The 24,192-nt window shown below is 33.3% G+C and overlaps 1 protein-coding gene across 8 annotated transcripts in view; it reads right to left on the bottom strand.

The window, feature by feature from the left end:
• CBLB (Cbl proto-oncogene B) overlaps positions 1 to 24,192 on the bottom strand; it is a 214,374-nt gene that overhangs the window by 31,621 nt on the left and 158,561 nt on the right. For 7 of the 8 annotated variants that reach the window (XM_005548241.4, XM_005548244.4, XM_005548242.4 and 4 more), the window contains 3 exons: positions 17,403 to 17,588; positions 15,530 to 15,895; positions 6,942 to 7,036 (listed from right to left, as the gene is read on the bottom strand). In XM_005548241.4, coding sequence (XP_005548298.3) covers positions 6,942 to 7,036; positions 15,530 to 15,895; positions 17,403 to 17,588 — 647 coding nt within the window. Of the gene's footprint in view, positions 1 to 6,941; positions 7,037 to 14,310; positions 14,502 to 15,529; positions 15,896 to 17,402; positions 17,589 to 24,192 lie in introns of those variants that run through there. The other variant, XM_074033535.1, reaches the window with a different exon arrangement.

Raw genomic sequence — 24,192 nt, 5'->3', positions numbered from 1 at the left:
AGAGGCCTTTGGTATATTAAACAAACATGCCTGAATTAACATTCATTTTTATTCCTTTTTATTAGTTAGAACGGAAACAATTTTAGGGGCTTTTCTTTGCGAACATTACAAGAAGACATTTTGAAATCAAAAGATTCAAGTTTCAAAGATATTATCTAAGTCTTTAAGACATTCAAAGATCAAAGAAAAACTAAGATTTTTCAAATATAATAACTATCTTTGAAAAAAATTTCAATACTGATCTTTAAATTCTTGTTGTTTCAGCAACCTTAGAATTCACATGAGCTTTACAGGGAGACAAAAGCACAGTGATATAGTGACAAAAGGTCCAATGTCACTACCTACAGCATAACCTAAGGGCCTTAATAATAATCTATTATTACACCTATTATGGTTTAATTTTGGAGGATTTACTTTCCAATTAAAGAAAGTTAAGTATATGGGCTGCAAAATGGTGATCTGATGGCATTGGAGCTGGGAGGGACTTCTAATATTACTTCTCCATAAATTCCTGTAAACACAGACATCAATTTAGCTAAGTCAAGGACCAGAATGGGTTCTATTATCAAATGAAATGAGAAATAAATACTGTACATCCTTTCTATGCCTAAGATATTTTCATTTATAATGAATCCCTTTCTATGCAATTCAAGCATACACTATGTAAAAAGAAAACAGTATTTCTCACTAAACATTCAACAACTATTCAATATCAGAAATGTTCTAACATCTGCCTGTTGCAGGTTCCCTCCAAAGATTTAAGTTTCCAAAGAAGCAGTTCATTATGAGTCAACAATGGACACTTTTTAAAATCACATATGTTGTGGCTAATTTGATATTTCACTTTCATTGATAGACAATTTCTCGAGTAATTTCCCCCATTTGTGGCTTTGCCACAAATCAGTAGATTATTTCCGAATGAAGTGAAAAGCAAAGCTCATCTAATACTTCATGGAGATAAGGCTTATTGCTAAAACTTGCTAGTATAAATTGTTAGCTTAAATGGATTTTAGAGAATTATATCTAGAAGTGAAAAAATAGTCTTCAAGTGGTGTTTGTATCTAAATATGAAAAAAATACTTAGGTGTCCCATTTATCACCTTTTTAATAAAGTTCTAAAGATTCAGATTTTATTTTTCTGCTTATGGTTTTTAATAAAAATTGTTAATATCAGTATAATAGTCTATTTAGATTAGAAATAAGCCAATTTATAAGAATAACATTCCAGTGTGTTTTATTTAAGATTACATGGTTTTTATTAAAAAGTAATCTTATCCAGTTCTGAAAAAAAATGGTTTCTATCACAAAAAATAACATAAGAGGATGGTACAAATGAGGTAAAGAAGATGTATATAAAATAGCAAAATAAAGAACTAAAGTCATGTAACTAATTACACCATCTGGAATGACACGCGGGGTTTTATTTTCCTCTACAAACTCATTCAAAAAACAGGTTTAATTTTACTTGTTACTAAATAACTGGCAAAATAATTAGATTTATAATTAGTCATTATCTATTAATATATACAACATTTGGCAGTAGAAAAAAATTCTATCTTGCGGGGCATGGGACAATTTTCAGTCACTGACTAAACTTACGGGAAATTTTTAGGATACCAGAGTTATAATAAAGCTGAACAAATGGTATTGGCTGACTCCACATTAAAGCCTACCATTACACTTATTACTGCAATCCCTTTATATTCTCATCCTACATTCACAGAATGTTCTGCACTGTTGCTGTTATTACTGAGTTAATACTCTGGTAATACATAGAGACACACACTCTCAAAGATGCATAGTCACCCTCCCCACAACCTGGACATTTTATTAAATTCATAGTGTTAGCGATTTGAGCCTTCAGTGATAAATACTTTCATCTTCTACATATGCACATTTGAAACAAACCAGGAAACAGGTGAATTTTCAGGCCAGCACAGGAGATAGTATCCAATGCTATGCTTAATTAGTAAGCTTGTTTTCTACACATAAGGATCTATCTTCCTTTAATAGTATCTGAAGGCAAGTAATGAAAAATATCTTCTGTTAGAATCTTTAGAGCTTGCCCTATACATTATTCCATATTTCTTATATTACATTATCCCAATCCTAACAGGGAAAATGTCTAATTCAAATAAATAGTCCAGAGAAGAGACAAAACAAAATATAGCTATATTTGAAATGATTTTTGCACATGTGCCACATATAAATCATTTCCTCAAAACACTAAATTTTATCATATACATGCTAATTTTGAAGGGTCTTTCATGACATCAAAAACATCTGTGTGGTATACTATCAAGCTTTAAGATAAGCTTTACTTATAAGCATTTTCACTAACTTGTTTGTAAATCGGAGCAACAGATTTGAAGTTGCTTTGTACTTGTGTTCTATCCAGCTTCTGTGCTCTTCACACAGATAACCTCTTGGTTTGCTCCCTTACTTCCTTCAAGTTTCTGTTCAAATATTAGCCTTTCAGAGAGGTCTTTCCTAATGACCTCATCTAAGTATAAACCTCTCTATCATTATTTATCCTCTTCCCTGCTTATTTTTCCTCCTAGCACTTACCACTAGCTGACAATATACAATATAGTTACTTGTTTACTTTCTCTTCTCTCTAACTAGAGCTTAAATTCCAAAGAGGATAAAGGATTTTATCTTGTACACACTGAACCTCTAGTCAGTAAAGCAACTGAATGAAAATAGGACAGTTAGGTGAAATTTGTATTCTCTGTTTATGGAACCAAAAATGTAGGCACTTATCTCTTTAGGAAAATATATATTATAAGAATATATATTCATAAAAATAGATAATACCACTTCTGACAACAAAAAAACCTTTCTTACAAAAATGCAAACCAAGTAATATTGGTTCATGGGTATTTGAAAGCCTAAGTTTAATATGTCAAAAGTACAAAAGGTCCATCTCTAAAAGACAAGGCACACACACACAAAAAAATTCTAAAAAAAAAAAAAAAAAAAAAGATATTCCTCAGCATTTCAGAACATTATCTTACCTGGAAGTAATTACTCCATTATTACTTGTAATAATGCCTCTGTTCATTTGCCAAACTATTGTGTGTCAAGTAAAATAAATATTTCCTTAACTATTCAGAGTATCATTTAGTTTTAATTTTGAAAAATCAAATTATTTCAAAATAAATATAATTTAGTAAATAAATAATGTAAACTATAAAGTAAAAAGAATCCACATAGGATTACTTTGTTCTCCCTCCAAAACAGTAATTACCCATGTTTCTAGAATTTACTTAAAATTTTGTATTTATAGCTAAGTGTCAAAGATGTTAAGCAGACACCATTTAGAAAAAAACATTACTTTAGAAAAAGACATCATTTTAGAAAAATTAAGTATATAGATACAAGTAATTTCAGATTGCTTTTACAACAGTATATTTTTTAGAAGTAAATTTCATACTCTTCTAGGTCTCAAGACAAATTATACAATAAAAGTCAAATAACTGCAAAGATTCAGTTTAACAGGAAAGGAAACACTATCACAGAGCAGTCTCTGACATCACGTAAATGGAAATCAGTAAACAGTATCAAACATTTAACAATACTATTTCTGTAAATATGTATAACAACATAGTATAAATATAAAGGTAAATGCTAGCTTTGACGTTCTTGGATTTAACATTGGAGTTTTCAACATTTGTGAGAACTAGAGAAGTGTATGTTTGGTAGCAACATGTAATTTTTGCTTTGGCCTGATTTTGAAACATGCACCAAGAATCTAAGATGGAAATGAATTCTCAAACATCCGACATTCTTATTTCTGTGAGTGGCATTTTGCTAAGACCTCTGTTCTAAGACCATCCAGAACCAGGACTCTCGACTCACTGTTAGGTTGCCAGGTTTGCCATCAGTATTCTTTAAAAAAACACACTGTATAAAACCTAAAAAGTTGAATCTCAAAAGGATTTTGGAGATAATTTAAGTTAAACAGATCCTCTCTTCTATCAGATGGGGAAAGGCCAGAGAAGTTACCCCGTTAAAAATAAGACAAAGGCTGTGGTGGTTCATGCCTGTAATTCCAGCACTCTGGGAGGCCAAGGCAGGCAGATCACAAAGTCAAGAGTTCGAGACCAGCCTGGCCAATATGGTGAAACCCCATCTCTACTAAAAATTAAAAAATTAGCCAGGCATGGTGGCGGGTGACTGTAGTCCCAGCTACTTAGAAGGCTGAGGCGGAAGAATGGCTCATCGCGCCACCGCACTCCAGCCTGGGTGACAGAGTGAGACTCTATCTCAAAAAAACAACAACAACAACAAAAAAGACAAATACTTAATGGCGGAGTCAGGTGTGGTACACAGTCTGATTTTATTCTACTGTTTACATCAGCATTCCATGCTGGTTTTATAATAAACACAGTGTATAACTAAACAACTAAGAAAAATGCTTATGATAATGTTAAGAAAGGAGGGCATAAAATTATCTCTACAATATAATCTAAACAAGGTATAAACAAGTTTAAACAAAAAAGTCAAAATGTTAAAACTCTGGACATTGATATTTAGCATCTGCATATGCTTATACTTATGTATCTCACTTTTTTCTTTTTTATATACTTTGCATATTGTCTACAATGAACAACTGCTACCTACAGAGTCAGAAACAAAAATAAACTGGAGAGATAAATGTGCCATTAAAAGCTAACATTTGTATTGCTAACTACGGCTGACATGCAGCATGCCAAATTGAAAACTAATTTGCTGGTAAGCGTGCACTGTTAAAATATTACTCTAAGTGAAACAACTGCACTGTTTCTGAGTGAAAAATCAAGAGTAAATAGGGAGAAAGTATGACTAATTTTAGATGCACTTACAAATTGAAGTATTAGAAAAAATACGTTTTACTATGAATTTGTTATTCTTGCTTCATTTACAGGAGAAGCAGGTATTTAATGTTAAATACAAATGAAGCAAACTGCAACTTCCAGCTTGCTTGCCAATATGAATTTAATAAACAGAATGTGAAAATTTAATCTCTAATTAGCAAGATTTCATTTTCTAATGTTTTCTGAGTTATGAGAGGTAATTGAGCTTAGATGTTTTATTACATGCACATATATCCAGAGTTCATTTAGGGCTAGAATATCATCACATGTTGTCACTGATTTAGAGCCTACTACGCAGAGTATGTGTAATTGCTTCCAACTCCTATGTCTGCTAAATATCTGGCAGTTCCAAGAGAAGTTCCCACTGGAGAATGATCTAATTTGCTGAGTTTTCCACCATCCCCTGAACAATGTCAAATTTCACACCCTTGTTTTTTCTCATATGCTGCCTTTCCCAATTGTGCGTGTACTTCATGAGTCAGGAAATGGCCATCCCTTCATGAAACATCCTTCATTCACAAAGGCTATAACAGCCTCTCCTCCAAACTCATTTGAAACTACTAAGTTAGCATTATAAATGTTAGTGCATACCATTCTCTAGTGATTTCGTATATGTTAATGTTATTTTCCAAAGCAGACTGTAAATTTCTTGGGGGCTGGGATCTACCTTATTTTTCGTTTGCATTGATATGTATAGTGGGAGTTCAGTGAACTGCAGATGAAGGAATGAAGAAGCTCTAAGACTTTCAATTGGAAATAAGGACCTCAGCAGATAAAATTTAAATCAACTGACCAAGCATCCACGTATTCTCTGTGTACTTACTTACTATACGCAAATCATTTACTTAGTATACATCAAATACAGTAAGATGTCATGGGAGATACAGAACACAGTTTTTGCCCTCAAAGTCTTGTAATCTTTTCAATTGGAGAGCCACATTAAAATCAGAAAACAGTATGGCAGAGTATATAATTAAATGAGTAGAAAATAAACTGCAGGAAGAGGAATGTGAATCTGTCTTAACCATTACAATTGAAGAAGTCACAGATCATTTCACAAAGAAATACAGTCTGAGATACGGACCTTTAGGATAAAGATTAGGAAAAGGTAAAGTACAGGAGGAACAGCATAAAAATCTCAGAAAGCCAGAAAAAACAATCCAGATAAAATTATAGGGCAAGTATTAGGAATCACTGAACAATATTTTAGTTGGGTAAAATTCTGTAGGATCTTACTGTTAGAAGAGTATAGAATTAATTTAATAGAAAAAGGGAAACAATGCTGGTTTTTGAGTGGGAAAGTGACCGGGGGAAGGCAGAATTTAAATTAAATGAACTCAGTTGCAGTGAACAAAATACACTGGAGGAAAGGCAGACATCCTGACTTCATATAAAGAGCAGGAAAATTAGAATTGGGATATCCAGTTTATCCTGGTTTAACTTGGGAAGATACCAATGAGAGATTATCTAGTGTGCCTCTGCGGCCCCATTTTTCAAATGAGATACCCACTTATCTTATTTTACTAGCCCTAAACCCACTGATACTAAATCTCCGATCATATGAGATGATCAGTTGCTCTTTCAGTTGTCCAGCTCTGAGGCAAAGCTAGAGCAATGGAGAAGAGGAGAGGAATATGAAAAACTCCAAAGGAGTAATCAAAAGGATTTGGTAGCTGAATGGATGTGAGAAATGAAAAAAACTGGTAGAACCAAAGATTCTTTTATGATGTCAAACTGGAAAGCTGAGATAAAATGGGTTATCTCTGAGGAGGAGAGGTAAATTTGAAGGGATACCTCATTGTGCTACTCTATCCTCTTTGATGCAAGGAATACTTAGCTTTCTCTCCCTGTTGCTCTATGTGTAACCTCAAGAGTTAGGTAAGTCTCATAGATGTTGTGGTTACCAGCAAAGTATCAGGAAGGATCTTAATTTATGGTAAGTTAGTTTGTAAATACAGCTGGCTGTTTAATATCAATGACTTTCTATTCGTTGTGTAGTGTCTGTATTGAGAACCTCTCAAAACCACTTTTTATCATATCTTGATGCACAGACAAGTGATCTCCAAATTCAACAAAACTCACTTTATGCTAGGGAGGAGGGTGGTAACTGGAGGAGGAGGAGAAAGCCGGGGAGGAACGTCATATTCTTCACTTCCAAGATGACCATTGGAAAAGACCTGAAAGTAAATCAAATGGTTAGTTTCCAAGAATTTAACTTCTGAAGGACCTTACAGCAATAGCTGCTCTTAGGTAACCTACCATTTTGAAGACAATGTGTAAGTTCAGTATATTTAAACAAGCGAAATGTCATACAATTTATTCAGGAGTCAGTAGCACCACACTGATGAGTCACCACCGCCTAAAGTGGTTCAAGGTTATACAAAAAATAAAAATGTTACACCATGATTCTTAAACACTGAGAGGTAATACTATAATTTATATAAATCACATACAGATATTATTGGCTAAATAGGTAAATAATAAAATTCACCAACTATGATCAGGTTTTATTGAAAAGTTAGCATTCTCTATAAGGGGTAAAGAAAAAAGCAGCACTGGTGTTATTCTTTTTTTAATTCCTTCCAAATTAAATTGCTCTAAATTATATTTCTCCATGGTGAACGGAACATTCTTAAACTTTCTGATAAAACAGTACATTAATATAATCAGAAGTGCCTTTGTTCTTTCATGGTTGAAGCTTCTGCGCTAAAGATAACTAGAGACCTGTTCTGGCTTTCCAAGTGCAGGCAAATTTAAACAAAATTTTCAGTTAGTGAACATACAAACCACAATTTCTAACTTGCTCATATGGGGCCATCCAAAGCCAGCGTTCAATTACTCTGAATTAGGGAATTCTGGTGTCTAGATTTCTGTTACACTATAGGAAATGTCTGAAAAACTGTTATTTGTTTCTCCTACAATTTGAAATTACAGCAACTTAAAAGGGGGGGTTATGAGAGGATCATTTTGCAGAAACATATTCACAAGAAAAGACTGAACACATTTTAAGACCTGTAAGCAATCATTAGATTTTTATCATGGAGTTCCTTTGTAAACTCTTATTAATTCATATTTATTAGGTAGACTGATGGTGGGGCTAAATGCAAGTGAAGTAATTTGAACAGCGATGGATAATTCAATTGAGGACTTAACAATTACTTTTCTCCATCACATTTCTAAAATGATGTTGAAGCTTTAGAATATAAAATTGAAAAGGTCATACTCTTACCTATCAACTTAAAATAAGAAAAGAAACAAGTTTAAAGAACACATTTGAAATTTATCAGCGTGTGTATTTCAGAGCTACAAAGCTGATCCTAAGCTTTAGTACCAATTTCTCTTTTTTCATGTTTCCCCTCATTAGACTCAATATACTGTAGCCACACCATGACAAAATATTACCTTTAAATAAAATGATTTTATCCTGGGCTTTTGACTGTGGCCAAATAACAGAATAAGGCAAAGTGTTCTGAAGTGTGCCAGAAAGAAGAAATTTCCTAATAGACATTAATCATTTTGAAGTTTAATAAAATCCTTTAACATAAAAAAAGGTCTTTTAACTGACAAATACACAAATGCTCATTGTAATACTGAGCTTTGGAAGTCATTCTTCATTGGAATTCTTTGCATGCTGCAGGAATAGATACAATGTAAGATATCTGCAGTCAAATTTCCTTAATTCATGTCACAAATACATATAAAACTCATTTGGGAAAATGTAATGTGAATTTTATATGCAATAGTTTGTTATTTGAGGACAAATCATCCAACATAGATAGATGCTTAATAAAATTTCAGCAACAATAAAATAAAAGAGAGATATGGGAGTTTCAGTTGTATTGGTTCTAATTTAACAATAAACCAACCATAATTTTATAATCAGAACACTGTGAATATATCTTTCAAAAATACCAATACACTCAAACATTTACCGGTATTGAAATTGCTTTCATCTTGCACATTAGGTAAATGAGAATAAAATACTAATAACAGAGCTTGCATATTTTTGTGTACTACTATTCAGTTTCATGAAGAGAAGTCATACAGGCAATGATGGCTATCACTAGTAAAACCACAAAGTACAATTAATGAGGTAACTTACTCTTGGAGGGCAGTATCTAAGAAAATTAAATGACTTGTTCCTAATTTTTTGAAACAATCCATTAATTTGCTTTAAAATGCAAATGGCACTTTTTCTAACTGTTTCAGAAATACCATTTGTTACTGACGTATAGTAACTAAAGGATTTCTAGAGCCACTGAAATGCTGTAGTGTCTTTTCTGAACCATTCATTTGATGTTTGGCATCTGATAATATTTTGCTCGTGTTCTGTGTACTTACATTTCGTCAAGGAGAATTTAGGCCACGCTGGGCCTCTTTCAGGACAAAAACTCTTATTACTCCTTTACCATTTTACAGCATATGCCTTATGGTGCTTTACACACAGTAGGGCTGAAATGAATATTGACTGCTGATTGGCTTAGATGTACTTATTAACGGAGGTATTAACTAGTGAAATGACTTTCCTTAGGTTTAGCTGAAAGAAACTCATTATTACTGAAATACTCTCAGCAAATATGTGTATATATATACACACATAAATATATATACATACACACACACACACACACACACACATATATATAATTTGTTTAATGGCTGTTATTCCTGCAAACTGTTCATAAATATGTACTGAGAGTTGACAATATGCCTAATACGAAACTTGGAATTCTGTCTAGTTCTTTCCTAATTATTAGATTGAGACAGCAAAGGACCTAAATGTGCAGGTACTTTATAAAGTGATGATCATGTTTCTGTTCATCTAAAGTGGCTGTTTATATTTATGGATAGTGGCTAAAGAACAAGATTTAACATTATGTCATTCTGAATTTTATGTTCTCACCTGCAACCATTTCATTACACCAGAAAATCATTTTAGCTGCCACTACCTGAGTGAGTACAATAAATCACAACTTTGGGGGCTAAAAATAAATACTTTATATATTTTCAAGATATCTAAAAAACCTGTTTGCAAATGGTAAAAAAAAACTGCAGTTATTCAAATGTGCAGACTGATAGTATCAACTGAAGCAGTTCACACTGAAACCTCACTGAATCCTCAACTAAGAAACATCTTTTCATCCTCTGCATTCTTAGCTCACTGTCCCAAATCTATCACAATTGCATTGGAAATGCTACCAATTTAAATCTTCTAAATTCACAATTCTAATCCTAGTAATTCCTCTGCCAGAAAAGAAAACTTTAAATGTTCTCTCCTGCCTACCAAATTATGATTACTTAATGTAGAATTCAAGACACTTGATAATTGGTTTCAACTTACCTTGCCATGGTCTTACCTCACCTGCCCACTCTTTTTATGCTATAGGCCATCCAAAACTGACTGTATTATCACTAAACATATTCTCCCACCTCCATGCTATTCCTTTCTGTAATAACTACAAAAACAACAGCTGCCAGTCTTTTAATATCTATAGCCAGTGACCCTCTTGCATGAAGCTTTCTTTATTACTTTTTCAGTCCTGCATCTTGGAATTTTTTTTCTTCTTGGGGATCCCACACATTTTCTGGATGCTTCTCATATGCCTTACCTCTTAATCACATGCCTGTCTCATCCTGACTAGCTTTTCTGTGCTTTATTCCTCTTTGTATTCCCCAGAGTGTCTTGAACATGCTAGGTACTCATATAGCTGAATTAGGTAATGAGGTTGAAGAAATAAGAAAACAATAGTGGAAGTGTAGACTTGTGAAAGAAGTATAAACTGGCTTGTATAATTTATTAGAAATCTAGGTTATCTTAGATTAATATTTCTCTAAATGCCTCAAGGTATCATCTAATCCTAAAGTGTAAAATGTTTTCTTGTGATTCAGATATTGTTTAAAAACTGAAGATTAAAACATTTGGGACCCTTGAGATACACAGAAAACAATTTTGTGAAAATCTTCGCACAATTAAGAAAAACATTTTTAAAAAATCTTACTAAACACAAGCCTTTTCCCGATCCTACACATGTCAACCCCCATGCATGTCAATCCCTACACATGCTACCTCAAAAGTACCCCTGTATTTTGTCCTTCAGCATCAGACTGGACATGAAACCAGTACACACAGAGGACTGATTTTCTTAAAGACAGTCCTCGAAATTTATAGGTAACTTTAAGGTCATTAATATAAACATCTGCCTCTCCACCAAAAGTACAACAAGCCACAACTGCAAAAAGGGAAATCATTTGATGTATTTATCTTGCAACGTCTTCAAAAAATTATCATACAAAGGTCATCTTTAGAACAATGTCACTGTAAGTAACATGACCAGTTAAAAATAGTTTTATCACAAAAGAAACAGCAGTATTCTTACTGCCTCAAGAGAACAAATAATGACAGTTGGGTACAATGTTGATATCTAGAAATAAGTAGATACATTTCAAGTTTCTAGTCATATTTTAATATACTTTGGTAGAACTATTTTCCTCAGATAATTAAAACAAACCACCAACGATAGTAAATATCTAGCCAACAAGATGTCTATTAAGGAACAGCTTTATAAGGTGACTAAAATCTAAGACTTTCAGAGAATGGAAACAATGCTATAGGACAGAAATCTCTTACCAATAAACTCAGATAAATAAACTTAATAACTCTTAGCCTGTAGATCCACATTTAAATTACTACCTTGACTAGCTTTTGATTATGCCAGGCACGAGGGGAAGAGTAAAGGGAGTAAATGAATGTCACAAAAAATTCTTACACTTCATTTTAACTATGAGCTAGAAGAATTTTTTTCCTCAGAGCTCTCTACAATTACCAAATGGAGTAATTAGAGCTTAATTTATTCCCATTTCCCCTACCATTCATTGTTCTAGTTACAACGCAAACAGAAAAGGCAAATGGTTCTATTGGATGATGAGAACTGACATACTGACAGGACGAGTAATGAAGGGAAGCGAGTCCTCGCCCATCGACAGGGTATTGACTTTTATAAATTCCTGTGTGTTCCAGATGTAATAATTAGTTTTCACTTCAATTTTTAGTACTTATCTACATTTTCTTATCTCTAAAATGGGAAGATGCTATTAAATTTGAAGCTTTGCCTCTAATGAAAACTACTAAACCTAAGCGGCAGTTTTTATGATTTGACCAAAAAAAAAAAAAAAAAAAAAAAAAGCGTATTTGCTTACATTAGGGGGCCTGATGAATTATGTGAACAATAAAACAGCCTCCAAATATCTAAATCTCCACAATCTTTATCCCAATGATAAAGTAAGACAAAACAAAATGGCACTATTAGGTATGAAGGGTGAAAATATGTTGTTAATATCTACTATTTTCATTAAAAATCTTAGTCCTTTTATAAAATAAAAATATCTCCCCTTTCTCTTCACTCGCTCTCTTTTTCTTATTGTATATGATCTACATATTTAAAATGACTACTCTTCTGCAGAGGAAAAAAATCTACTTTAAACATGAAAACTATGCAAGATATACAAAAACCTGTCCATTTGTAACTCCTTGCATATCATGGCCATATTCTTCCTCCACCTTTTCTCTCCTGGCCTACAGCTGCCTACACTCAAACCCAAGCACATATACTCCTTTTTCTCTACCACTGGCTTTAGCGTTAGATTACTAGCACCAAGGAAGTATTATATTATAAGCTTAACCAAGTTATAACTTGGTTATTGAGTGCCTACCAAACATTCATTAGGAACTATGCTAAATAAAAGAAAAAAGGAGTGAAACAAAGATGTTTTGGTTTATAAAACAGACAACTATTTTGAATAAAAATGCCAAGTGTTACAACTTATTTTGACACTCTATGTCCAGCTGTTATTTTTGTTTTTATTCCTGAACCAAGCGGTATAGAAATTCAGATAGTTGGAAGCTAACTATTATCCTAGATACCAGGTATTATTATTATTCCATTTTATATAAAGGAATAAAATAAAGTTCCACTTTATTTATAAGGAAAATAAGTGAGGTTGGAGACAAAGATGAAGTAAGTTGCTATATACACAAAGCCAGTACATTCTAGAGCAGAAAGTGAAATCCAGGCCTGATTTCAGAGCCTGGTAACAAACTCCAACCCAGGATCACAGAAACTGAGAATTACAGGATCCTAAGTGATTATGTCAGTTGCTAGTTGAAGCCAACCTCTTAAGTCTCCCAACAATGAAATGAGAGAGGAATTAGGCCTTTTCTACTTTATGTAAGTTCTGGTAAGCCCTATGATCTAATGAAGTGAAACCATTTTTCCTTTATAATGGTAATAAAAGAGGAGACAAGGTCTGTTTTATAGTTTTGTGGCATTCAATGAATCAAGGTCTTCTTTACAGTTCACTCCAGAAGTTAAACAATTAGGTTGAAATTAGAAATCTTAGAAGTCTAATTTTGGTTGAAACACCAAATCTAAGAGTAACATGAGATTAACTTGAGGATATTAGCATTGCAATATAAAGACACACAATATATGAGATTAGACCTTAGGGAATCTTAATGAAAATTATTTAGAGAGAACTAAGCAGTAAAGTTTAGTTTTCAATAAGAGATAAAATTTTCAGTCAGTCTTCTCTGTTATACTAATCTGCATCAATGACCACAACATGAAAGTTCACAGAGAAATATTTAAAGAAATGTTCTTATAACTGAACTCACAATTAATATTTCATACCTGAAGTTAATAAAATACAGTATCTCATACCAATAACCTAAGAAACTGTCACCTCAATTTTTGCAACTGTAACATTTCTTAAAAAAATTATCAGCCAGCTTTCTAGAGCTTAGGAGGGTAAATTTATAACAGCATTAAAACTAGAACACGTTATCCAAAAGAACCCTGAAACAAGATATCTTCAATGAAATGGCTATGACAACTATTATATTTCAAGTATTTTTGAAGTCCATTTAGAAAATAAATTATAACACGCTTCTGAGATATAACTAGGTAATTACAACTTCTTCTAACACTCTTCTCAAGATAAGTGTGATCACATATGAATAAAAAGTTAAGGCTAAAGGGGAAAAAAAAACAACACTGAAAATTTTTGAAAACGAATGGCAGGTCCTTCCAATCAGCATTCTAGGTTGTGGAAAAACTCTTTTGAGGATGAGCTCCCCACTGACAGAGATCATTATAAAATTGATTTTATTAGTATGTTCTCTTACATTTACATTATATTTAGATGACCCTGAGGAAACTTTTAGAGATCGTCATATTTATAATAGATGAGACCGAAGGTACCAAGTTGAGTCACCAGCAAAGAGTCACAGCAAACTGCCACCACTCCTTGCCTTTGTTTTGAATGCAGTGCTACTGAGTTGTGATTCTCCCTTTCCTGGCTACCCCACATCACTGAGGTTAAATATTGTCATACAAAGTGTTCATTATCACTGTACCTCCACACACAGAGGAGCTGAGTGCAAGTCACGCTTCTTCCTTGTATCCTGAAAATAAGATGAACTTACCAACTTTAACCATTATTTTGAAGGACTAGACTACTTCTGTAAAATATCAATTTAAGGTCTACAGAGATGAGATCACTTTAATATTACAGTCTTCAGAAGAGCCAACGCCTCCATCAGTAAAGGGAAGATGGCAAGGATCTAATCTCAGAGTCAAAAGCATCCTGGAACCAAATACCAGAAATTATTACAGTATACCTCTGCCAAGGAACTACCAAGAATACCAAGAATTCTAAAGTAAATGATTTCTGCTGCTGTCTCTTCAGTTTCCTGCACACATAAACTCCTTCCTGGACATATAAATGATAGTGGTAACATCCTTCAAGTGAGAAGTCAACAAGGGTGAGAATCTCTCAGTTTTAGGGGAAAAGAACTTGATTTTTAAGAGTGAACTTGGTTTAGTGTTTTTGAGTATATAGGAAGTTCATTTTACCTGGCTGCCTAATGTGTACTGTCCCAGGCAACAATAACTAACTCCAGCAACGGATTTATCACATGTACAGTAACACGACTTGTAAAAATTGGATGGAACTAAAACAGTTTGTTAAAAATACAGTGCTGACCAGGCGCAGTGGCTCACAACTGTAATCCCAGCACTTTTGGGAGGCTGAGGCGGGAGGATCACCTGAGCTCAGGAGTTCAAGACCAGTCTGGCCAACATGGTGAAACCCCATCTCTACTAAAAATACAAAAATTAGCCAGGTGTGGTGGCAGATGCCTGCAATCCCAGGTACTCGGGAGGCTGAGGCAGGAGAATCACTTGAACCAGGGAGACAGAGGTTGCAGTGAGCCGAGACCATGCCATTGCACTCGAGTCTGGGGGACAAGAGCGAGGCTTCGTCTCAAAAAAAAAAAAAAAAAAAATGCAGTGCTGATTATACCACCACTAAGTTGTTAATAGAAGAAATTTTTGGCAAATGAAATAAGGGAAGGTGAAATAAATCTCTGGCAAATTGTCTAGTGTCTTCACATTAAAATTAAATCATTACTTAGAACCTCCTGACTTCTCTTAAGTTCAAATTTTAATGAGCTTCTGATTATTTATAACTTGGGGATAATTAAAGACTTGCAGGAGGTGCCATGCTAGGCAAAAAAAAAAAAAAAAAAAAAAAACTTCCCAACCTTTTATGCTACTGACCATCAGAAGCATTTATAAGCAGATTCTCTAGCTTCTGCTTTGCGTATTTCTTACCTTAGCTCCTTCTAAAGGCAAATCATGGCGTCTGTGTTTCCGCATAAGCACTGGGTCAGAGCCCACTCTACTGTGCCTTCCATTCACATTTGAACTCGCTGTGATTCCAGGTTTTGGAGAGCCCTCTCCTAGGAGTCGACATCCCACAAGCTGATTAGTCCCAAACACATCCCGAGGGCACCATGCTTCAAGAGGCATTGGTGGGTCTCTGGAAGGCACGCTTTCCACATGATGGATGTGTCTACTCAGTCTATTGTCTGGTGGGATTGGGGGAGGTCTTTCAGGTGGCGGTGGAGGAGGATCTCTTAAGGGAGGAGGTGGTGCTGGGAGTGGTTTATCTTGTTTTCTCACCATGCAAGGAGAAGACTAAAGAAACAGGAGAGAGAGAAAACAAACTAAAAGTTGTACCATGCATTGAAATAACTTTCAAACATGTATTATTACTTTAATTTTCTAAGCAAACAAGGAGTTTTACTAGATTCCTGTGCCATCTTTTAATAAGTTTCTTTTATTACCAGTTAATGAAATTTAAATGAGAATAAAAAACTCATAAATACATTTCATTAGGATTTAAAAAAACCAGAAATGAGTACATAAATCCAAATGTTAAGTCATAGAAATGATACAGAAACAAGTAGATCAAAATCATATGATGGCTTTGACATAAAATGTCAATAATTTATTTGCACATTTCTATGATTTAGGTGAGACGAGAAAAGTTGTCACTGTTCTAGTTTTTTTAAAGAGCAACTTGATTTGTAGTATTTGTAATATTTTTAGAAGATTAAAAGCTTTTTCTTTATTTTTGTTTTCATCAGTGTGATACAGCATTTGGGGGCAAATGTGCTCTGCTTCTTTATCAGTTATTACCAGAATAGTAAAAGATCACAAATAACAGAGCAGCACTACATATCAAATTACTTCAATTTTATGAATTCTTACAGTATTTTAAAAGATCAGGCTGATTCTTACATAGAAATATAAAGGTATAGATCAATGAATTGAATGTGTATGCTTTTCATAGCTTTTGACTTTTATTTACATGGTTAATCTGATGATTGATTTGTAATTTTAATGTTAGAAAGTAGCAGAGAAAAAAGGAATCTGTTGTGTTTACATAATTCTAAATGATATTCTAATAATGTGTGATCTTAAAACCAAGTTAACTGGTAATACAGGAAAATCAAACACTACTAAATATATTGTGCTTCCAACAAATTTTAGAGAACAGAGCATGTTACCAAATAAAATTAATTTTTAAAATTGTATACTTATCAAATTTGAAGAAAAAATCCACACAATAAAATAAATTGTAGGCTTAACTGTAGAGTAAGAATTATGTCTTTAATATTAAACAGTAATATAATTACTTTGCAAATATTGCAATTCATTGTAATTAATTTCCCGAGGTTTAAAAACTACATATAATTCTCTCTTCTGAGTCACCTTGAAACAAGGGTGATAATTTGTCACACCTTAAGCCCTTATGCAAATATACTCCCATCACATTTTTCTTGTCATGGCACTATAAAAATGAGTGCAAAATATCATTTAATAACAGCATGCAAATTATTTCAATGCATATAATGACTTTTTAAATCTATTTTACAAAATAACCATACTTACTCTGCTACTTATTTTGGTAAATCATGGGGCTACAGACATATGCTCTCTCTGCAAAAATTACGTGTAACTTTTACAGTAATAAAACAAGAAACATGAACATGTGCTCACCATAAACTAAATGAGAAACTCATCAAACTTGTTCACAATTAAAAGCACAAAAAATATGAGTAATGGAATTTAGAAGAATCTGAGCAATCAATAATTGTCTTACAAAATTTTATCTGTGTTTCTAATAAAATTGATCTACCTTTGGTGAACCCGTTGGGCTGCCACAGGGAGATCTAACTATGCCTTTCTGAATTAGATCCAGGCGAGGAGGCACTGGTGGCAGGCTTAGATGTGGGATCTGGAGTGGGTCAGGCTGTGGCTTTCTTCTCTGGGCAAGGGGAGAGGATCCTGGTGATGTGACTGGTGAGTTCTGCCTGTCAGTGCACTAGAATAGAAAAAGAGAAAGATGCTGCTGTTTATTAGCTGTGCAGAGTGTTCTCTGTTCTTAAAGAACACATTTGGTTGGAAGAAGGTTTCTGGCACCATACATTTGTTAAAATGAATTCCCTTAGTTTACCCTGATTAACAGAAGCAAATAGTTCACATTGTCCCTCAAGGGTAATATTACAAAATGAACAGATTGATAAGTTTTTCTTACATATTGCAGAAAGGGGCTAAGAAAAAAGAACAGCAAAAGTATAATATAAAGACAATCAAATGCAGATATTCTTCAAGACACCCATCTATATTTTCTGAGGAAGCCAGAAACACATAATACAATAATGCACATTGCTCTTGGATCTCTATATTATAAATTTTTTTGCTCGTCCTTTGTACATTCTAATAGTTAGCTATTGCTTTGTTCCAAACATGCATCTTGTACATAATCTATTTTCCTGCAAACCAATGAAATCAGGTGGGGTTTTAAAAAAAAAATTGTATGTTTAAAATAAACAGGTTTAAGCCCATTTTTTTTTCCTTAATACTACACATAGAAAAGATTCTCAAGTTAAACATTTTTCTTGAAACACAATGAACTATATCTAGGAAAGTCTGTCTGTACTTCTGGCAAAAACTGATTAAGTTTCTGTTACTACAAGTTTTCCATATTGTCTGGTAGATAAAGTAGCATCAAAAAGCCAGTAAGTATTTCAATTTGTATGTAACGCTTCCTATTGCATAAGGTTGTGTGTTTGTGTGTGTGTCTCTATGTGTTTTAATGCAGCATAACCTGATTTCTATTTGTTCTAAAAGCCATATAGTTAATCAAGTAGCCTTAACAGGATAAACAATATTCTGTTCTAAAATACTGGGCAGTTTCCTTTTCAAGTCTAAGTTACTAGCTCTTTCAAGATTTAGGCTTACTTTTTACAACACTCTCTATCATGCTTTGATATTGTTCTGTTTCTGAATGTTAGTATTTATAGAGTTTTAAACTTATTTGTAAGCCATTTTCCTACTAACGTTACTTACCTTTGTACGAATTGCTGATGTCATCACTTGACAATTTAATATGAACTCAGCAGCTTTATCATTTAGTCTGTCTTTAACTGAGATAATAGATTTGTGTTCACATTCACACTGTTACACTGTATAAGGCTTTAGTTAATTAACTAAAATCCATACTTTATTCAGATTTTCTTAGTTTATACCCAATGTCCTTTTTCTTCTCCAGGATCGCATGCAGGACACTATCTTAGTTTTTATTATTACGTCTCCCTACTCTCCTTTTGGCTCTGACAGTTTCTCAGACATCCATTGTTTTGGATGACTCAGTTTTGTAGAGTACTGGTTAGAGATTATACAGAATGTTCCTTTACTGGGATTTGTCTAATTTTTAAAAATAATTAGCCTGGGGTTAAAAGTTTTGAGGAGTAGGACCACGGAAGTAAAGTGTCATTCTGACCACATCATATCAAGGATCCATGCTATCAACATGATTCATCACTGCTGTTGTTGACCTTAATTACCTGACTGTGGTTTTGTTTATCAGACTTCTTCACTGTTAAGTTTCTTTCTTTTTTCTCCTCCTTCCCATAGTATACGATTTGCAAGGAAGTCACTGCACAGCCCACATTTATATAGTTGGAAATTTATGCATCCTTTGTAAAGACTTTTTAAAAATAAATCTGAGGCCAGCCCTGGTGGCTGATGCCTGTAATACCAGGACTTTGGGAGGCCAAGGCAATAGCCTGGGCAACACAGTAAGACCTCCTCTTTACTAATCTTTTATTTTTTTTAATTAGAAGGGTCTGGTGGTACACTCCTCCAGTCCCACTACTCAAGAGGTTGAGGCAGGAGGATTCCTTGAGCCCAGGAGTTTGACTTTACAGTAAGCTATATCGTACCGCTGCACTCCAGCCTGGGCAACAGAGCAAGACCCTGTCTCTAAAAAAACAATAAAATAAATAAATCTGGGTAGCTAAACAGAAGACCATACCTCCGATATGCCTGAATATTGTCATGACATTACTAAACTGCAAAGTCTTTGTCTCTGTTGGTGCCGAATAACATAATCATTCAACAAAATTCAACATAATTTTACATTACAATTTTAAGAAACATTTCTTTTTAAAAAATTAGTGATTCTTTTTCATACCTTTTAGCTTGGTTATGGTAAGTCGAAAAAATTCAATTGTCACTGAAGGAGAAAATAAAGAATCTCTATAGTCACAAACTGAGTTTAGTATAGTCAGTGATTCTTAACTAAAGAACAGTTCTACCCAGAAAGTCACAGGCCTCACATGTTCCATAAATTTGATACTTCTGGAGCAAAACTAATCCCAAAGTCATCATAGATCAGAAAAAAATCCTCATATAAAGCTATCTGCATCACAGAATCTTGACACTGTAGATCAGCAATTGTCACAGGACAACTAATTCTCCAACATTCCTATTAGGATAAATTATATTCTCTGAGAACTAGAAAAGCTGTTACCTGAGAAAAATGCTTTGTTGATATGGCTACTATCCTTTACAAAGAAGAATCAAGAAGCAAAGCTATCAACACTGTTTCTAGCCCAAATAATATATTTTTATATATATAGAAAGAATGCATAGTTCTTTAGTTACTTGCAAAGACACTTTTCAGGGCTAGATGCACACACTGCAAAGACTGCTGAATGAGACCTGTGTTCCTCCAAGCACTTTTCTTCTGCAAATATTTTCCCACTTCTCTCATTTACTGTAACAGGACACAGAATTGTGATAGAGCTAACAGCCCATCATCAGTATTAGAACGTGACTTTCACCCTAGAGTAGATTAATTACTAATATTTAAGCAGTTACTAAACTTCTAGCATGTTTAAATAATGGGGTAAACTTGATTTGAAATGTGTTGAAGAGCCTGTTAGATACTGAAAGAGTATAATGAAAATCCTCAGAACAGACATCCAAACCAATGTGTGTGGCAAAGTAATAACCTTGAAATTTTAGATACTTCCAGATAAGCAGACTATCTGAAGCTTTGTGAATGTAACTGGAAGCACACCTTGCTTAGTGCAATTCATACTGTGTTCTGAAGGTGATTATGTACTGTCCTTTTGAAGAATTAATTCATTTTGAAGCAATACAGTATCTGTAAGTTGGCTTAGTTAGAAAGATTTTATGGAGAGTATGTAAATGACCAAAATATCTTTCACCTTTATTGATTATATGTACTAAACTCACCAAACCTCATTTTCCTGAGTTCTCCTAAATTACAGTAAAATTCTCACCTAAGAGTACATAATTTAACAATGCTCTTTTGATAGTAATGCATTATTCTTTGCTGAACCTTTTACTATTTTTAAAAACAATTACGCAATTAGCATGCTGAAGCTTTGCACTAACTTTCATTGCTGGTAAAATTCAAACACTACGAAGATTTGTAAACATTTTTAGTAGATATTGTTCATAAAGAAGGTCATTTTTAATTTATTTGAGTCATGACAAATTGTATTTTTCTTGCCTTCCTATTTGAAAGTCTAAGGAAAAAAGGAAATCTAGCACAACGTTGCACAATCCAGTCCATAATTAATTTTTTGGATGAGATATTAAAAATTCAGGACATCAAAATTTATCAGCTTGCTTTAAAGAATAAAAAGTCTGCTCTTTTTTATCCTTCTGAAAATAAAAAAATAAAGTAGATCAATTCAATGTAGACTGAAATTATTTCTCCTTTAAAAGACAATGCTGTCTTTATGTAATATCTGCATTTTTAATTTTTATTTTTGCATTTTAAAAGACTAAATTCTAGAGTAACAGGCTTTTCCCCTGTACAGGTAATCACCAAATAATTCAAATGCCTCTATAGCTGGGACCTGAATGTGGGACTTCATCTTTAGTCTACCAGTTCATATCATCCCCTAAATTGACTCCTTATCAGCCATTTCCTCCACCCTTTTCTGGGCCTTCTTCCACAGTTCTAATCCCCAGTTCAATTTACCCAGGCTATTTATCTTTCTCTACATATGATAGGTAATAAAGAGAGCTGTTGGAGTAAAACAATAACAACAAACAAACACAGAACCAATCCCCTGGCTCAGGTTTAAATCCTAAGACTGTGAACTGTGCTAATTATCACTTACTGATTTGTCCAGTATTCCTCTTAATCACTACTACTTCCATTGTGTATAAAAATGCAGACCAAACACATAAGTATAAAACATCTTGGGTAGAAAAGTAGGAAAGGATTCATTTAAATTCTGAATAACAGTTAATATTTTGTTCATATGGATAATCTTGATTAGAAAATGTAAATTTCAAGTATGGCTATCTAACTAAGTTCTAATGCCAACTGGTTATAAAGAACATTTTTTTTTTCATTTGAGTAATCATATAAATAAATGTATAACCAAATGTATAACCTGATTTCATATGCAGTCTTGAAAATGTCACCACCTATTGGTATTGTTATCTGTAGATTAAAGAATAAAATTAATCCATTTGACAGGAACATTTTGGGTTAATAAAATTAAATAATGCATTATAAAATAAATGCTGATGTAAAACATGTATAAACACAAAATAAATGCTGATGTAAAATATTTAATTTTTATTTAAATGAAATGATTAGGAAAATGGATTATTTTGATGTAAAAGGGACAGAATGTAAACTATTATCTCTAAATTTCTAGTCAAAGCTTGCCCATCTACACTGCCAAAAGGTAATTCCATTAAAGTTATTTTTAAACAGAATGCCCATCCGTGTTATTTATTTTGTCCCAGACAATTCCTCCCACTATCAACTCTAAACAATGCAATAGTAACAAAATCAAATATCTAACCAAATAATTAAATTAAGTAAATATGCATTCAAAAGTCAAATAGAAATGCCTCTTGGACTACTTGCTATTATTAGCACTGACCTTTAAAAAAACAAACTTAGAATTTAATTTAACATGATTAGGTTCTTTCTTCTTAACCTAGAAAGGGTCTTAAACAAAAAAACAACAAATGATAACGAGAAAAGTAGTTTAAGAATCAGATTAGGCTTATAAGTTTAGGGGTATGCATGTTGTCAAACTGTTTGCCATAAAAAACACGTTTTACTGGTTTTGGCAGTCCTGTCCTTGTGTCTTTTCAATTTTCTGTTTATTTCACTTTTTCTCTCTTCATTATAAAGAACATAATTTCACTGCAGGAAATTTTGGAATTATAAGGAAATATAAAGATATTTTAAAGAACACCTACATATAGCCATTGGTGATGGTTCCTAATCACATACACAATGTTAAATCTACTCAATGTTTGTTAGCATTATACAGAAAAAAATTAACTGACGTTAAACATTCTTCATGAATATAATTTTAAAGTATGCATATATGGATGTACCAGCATTTACAAAACCATTCCTGTGCAATGAACACTTATGCTGTTTTCAAGTTTTCTTTATTATAAAGTAGTATCATAAAGAAATCTTTAACCATATATGTGCTAGTTTTTAAGAATCATAGAATTTTTTTGAGCACAAGATTCTAGACATGTAACTGTGTCAAATTTATGAACATTCTTAAGACACTTTTGCTGTCCAGATGGTAAAACCAATTTATTCTCTCACCAGCCATGTGTGATAATTACCATTACACAAAACTCAAACACAAAGAATATTTTTGTTTGCTCTGATGCTTGATTGTCAGTTTAATGGGTCATACCAATGTTTAAATTTGCCCTTTCTTCCTTGACAAATAATTTGAAAGAAATGCAATGTTTGTTGGACATGTATATTTCTTCTTTGGGTCACTAGCTGCTGCTGCTTTTTTTTTTTTTTTTGTTCCCATATCCACTAATTTCCTGTTTGTTGATATGAATGTGCTCTTTATATATTAGGATAATGAACCTCTTTCTTTTATAATTGCTGTCACTATTTTTTCTGCAGTTTAATTTTTCTGACTTTTTCATGGTAGAGATTTCACCTGTGCTCTTCTAGTTTTCATGTGTTAATGAATGACTAAAGTATCATGTCCTTTTGGGCAGTGCTTAAATGAGTTCCTTTCTTTGTTACTCCTTCATGTTCATCTCTCTACTCTTAAGCCAAATAAATATAAGTATGGAAAAATTAAGTCATAAAGCATAGAAAGTAGAATGTGAACACAGAATTAATGGTACAGAATTTATTCACAACATCAAAAATCTTTATGTAGCGGTAACTGCAAAAGTTGGGAAAGACAGAAACATCCTTTCAAGTTACAAGACACTGAGTAGTATCATTTCATTCCTTTATCTTGATTTTAGGTGATTCCCACATTTTTCTAGTATTAACTTGTTTCTAACACTTTATGATAAATTATCTGTTTCAGCTTCTTACCAAATTCAAAGGCTGAGCCAGCCTTGATTCCTTCCTGTATTATCATCACACCAGTGTATTTGTCTAATTAACAATTTCTCTTAAGTTCTCTAGTCCTGGTAACATTGAGAATATCTTTTACAAACTAGAATACTGGTGTTCTAGAAATTTAAAGACCACATTGGATTCTTTTATGTCTACATACTCACCCTTTGCCTTTGGAAATTAATAAATACTATTATTTATTTTTCTGACAAAATGCACAGAATCCTTTTTTAGGATC

This window comes from Macaca fascicularis, chromosome 2 (assembly GCF_037993035.2).
Source record: "Macaca fascicularis isolate 582-1 chromosome 2, T2T-MFA8v1.1".
NCBI lineage: Eukaryota > Metazoa > Chordata > Mammalia > Primates > Cercopithecidae > Macaca > Macaca fascicularis.
The sequence above is the reverse complement of the archived record's forward strand: the minus strand, read 5'-3'. Positions and strand labels throughout refer to the sequence as shown.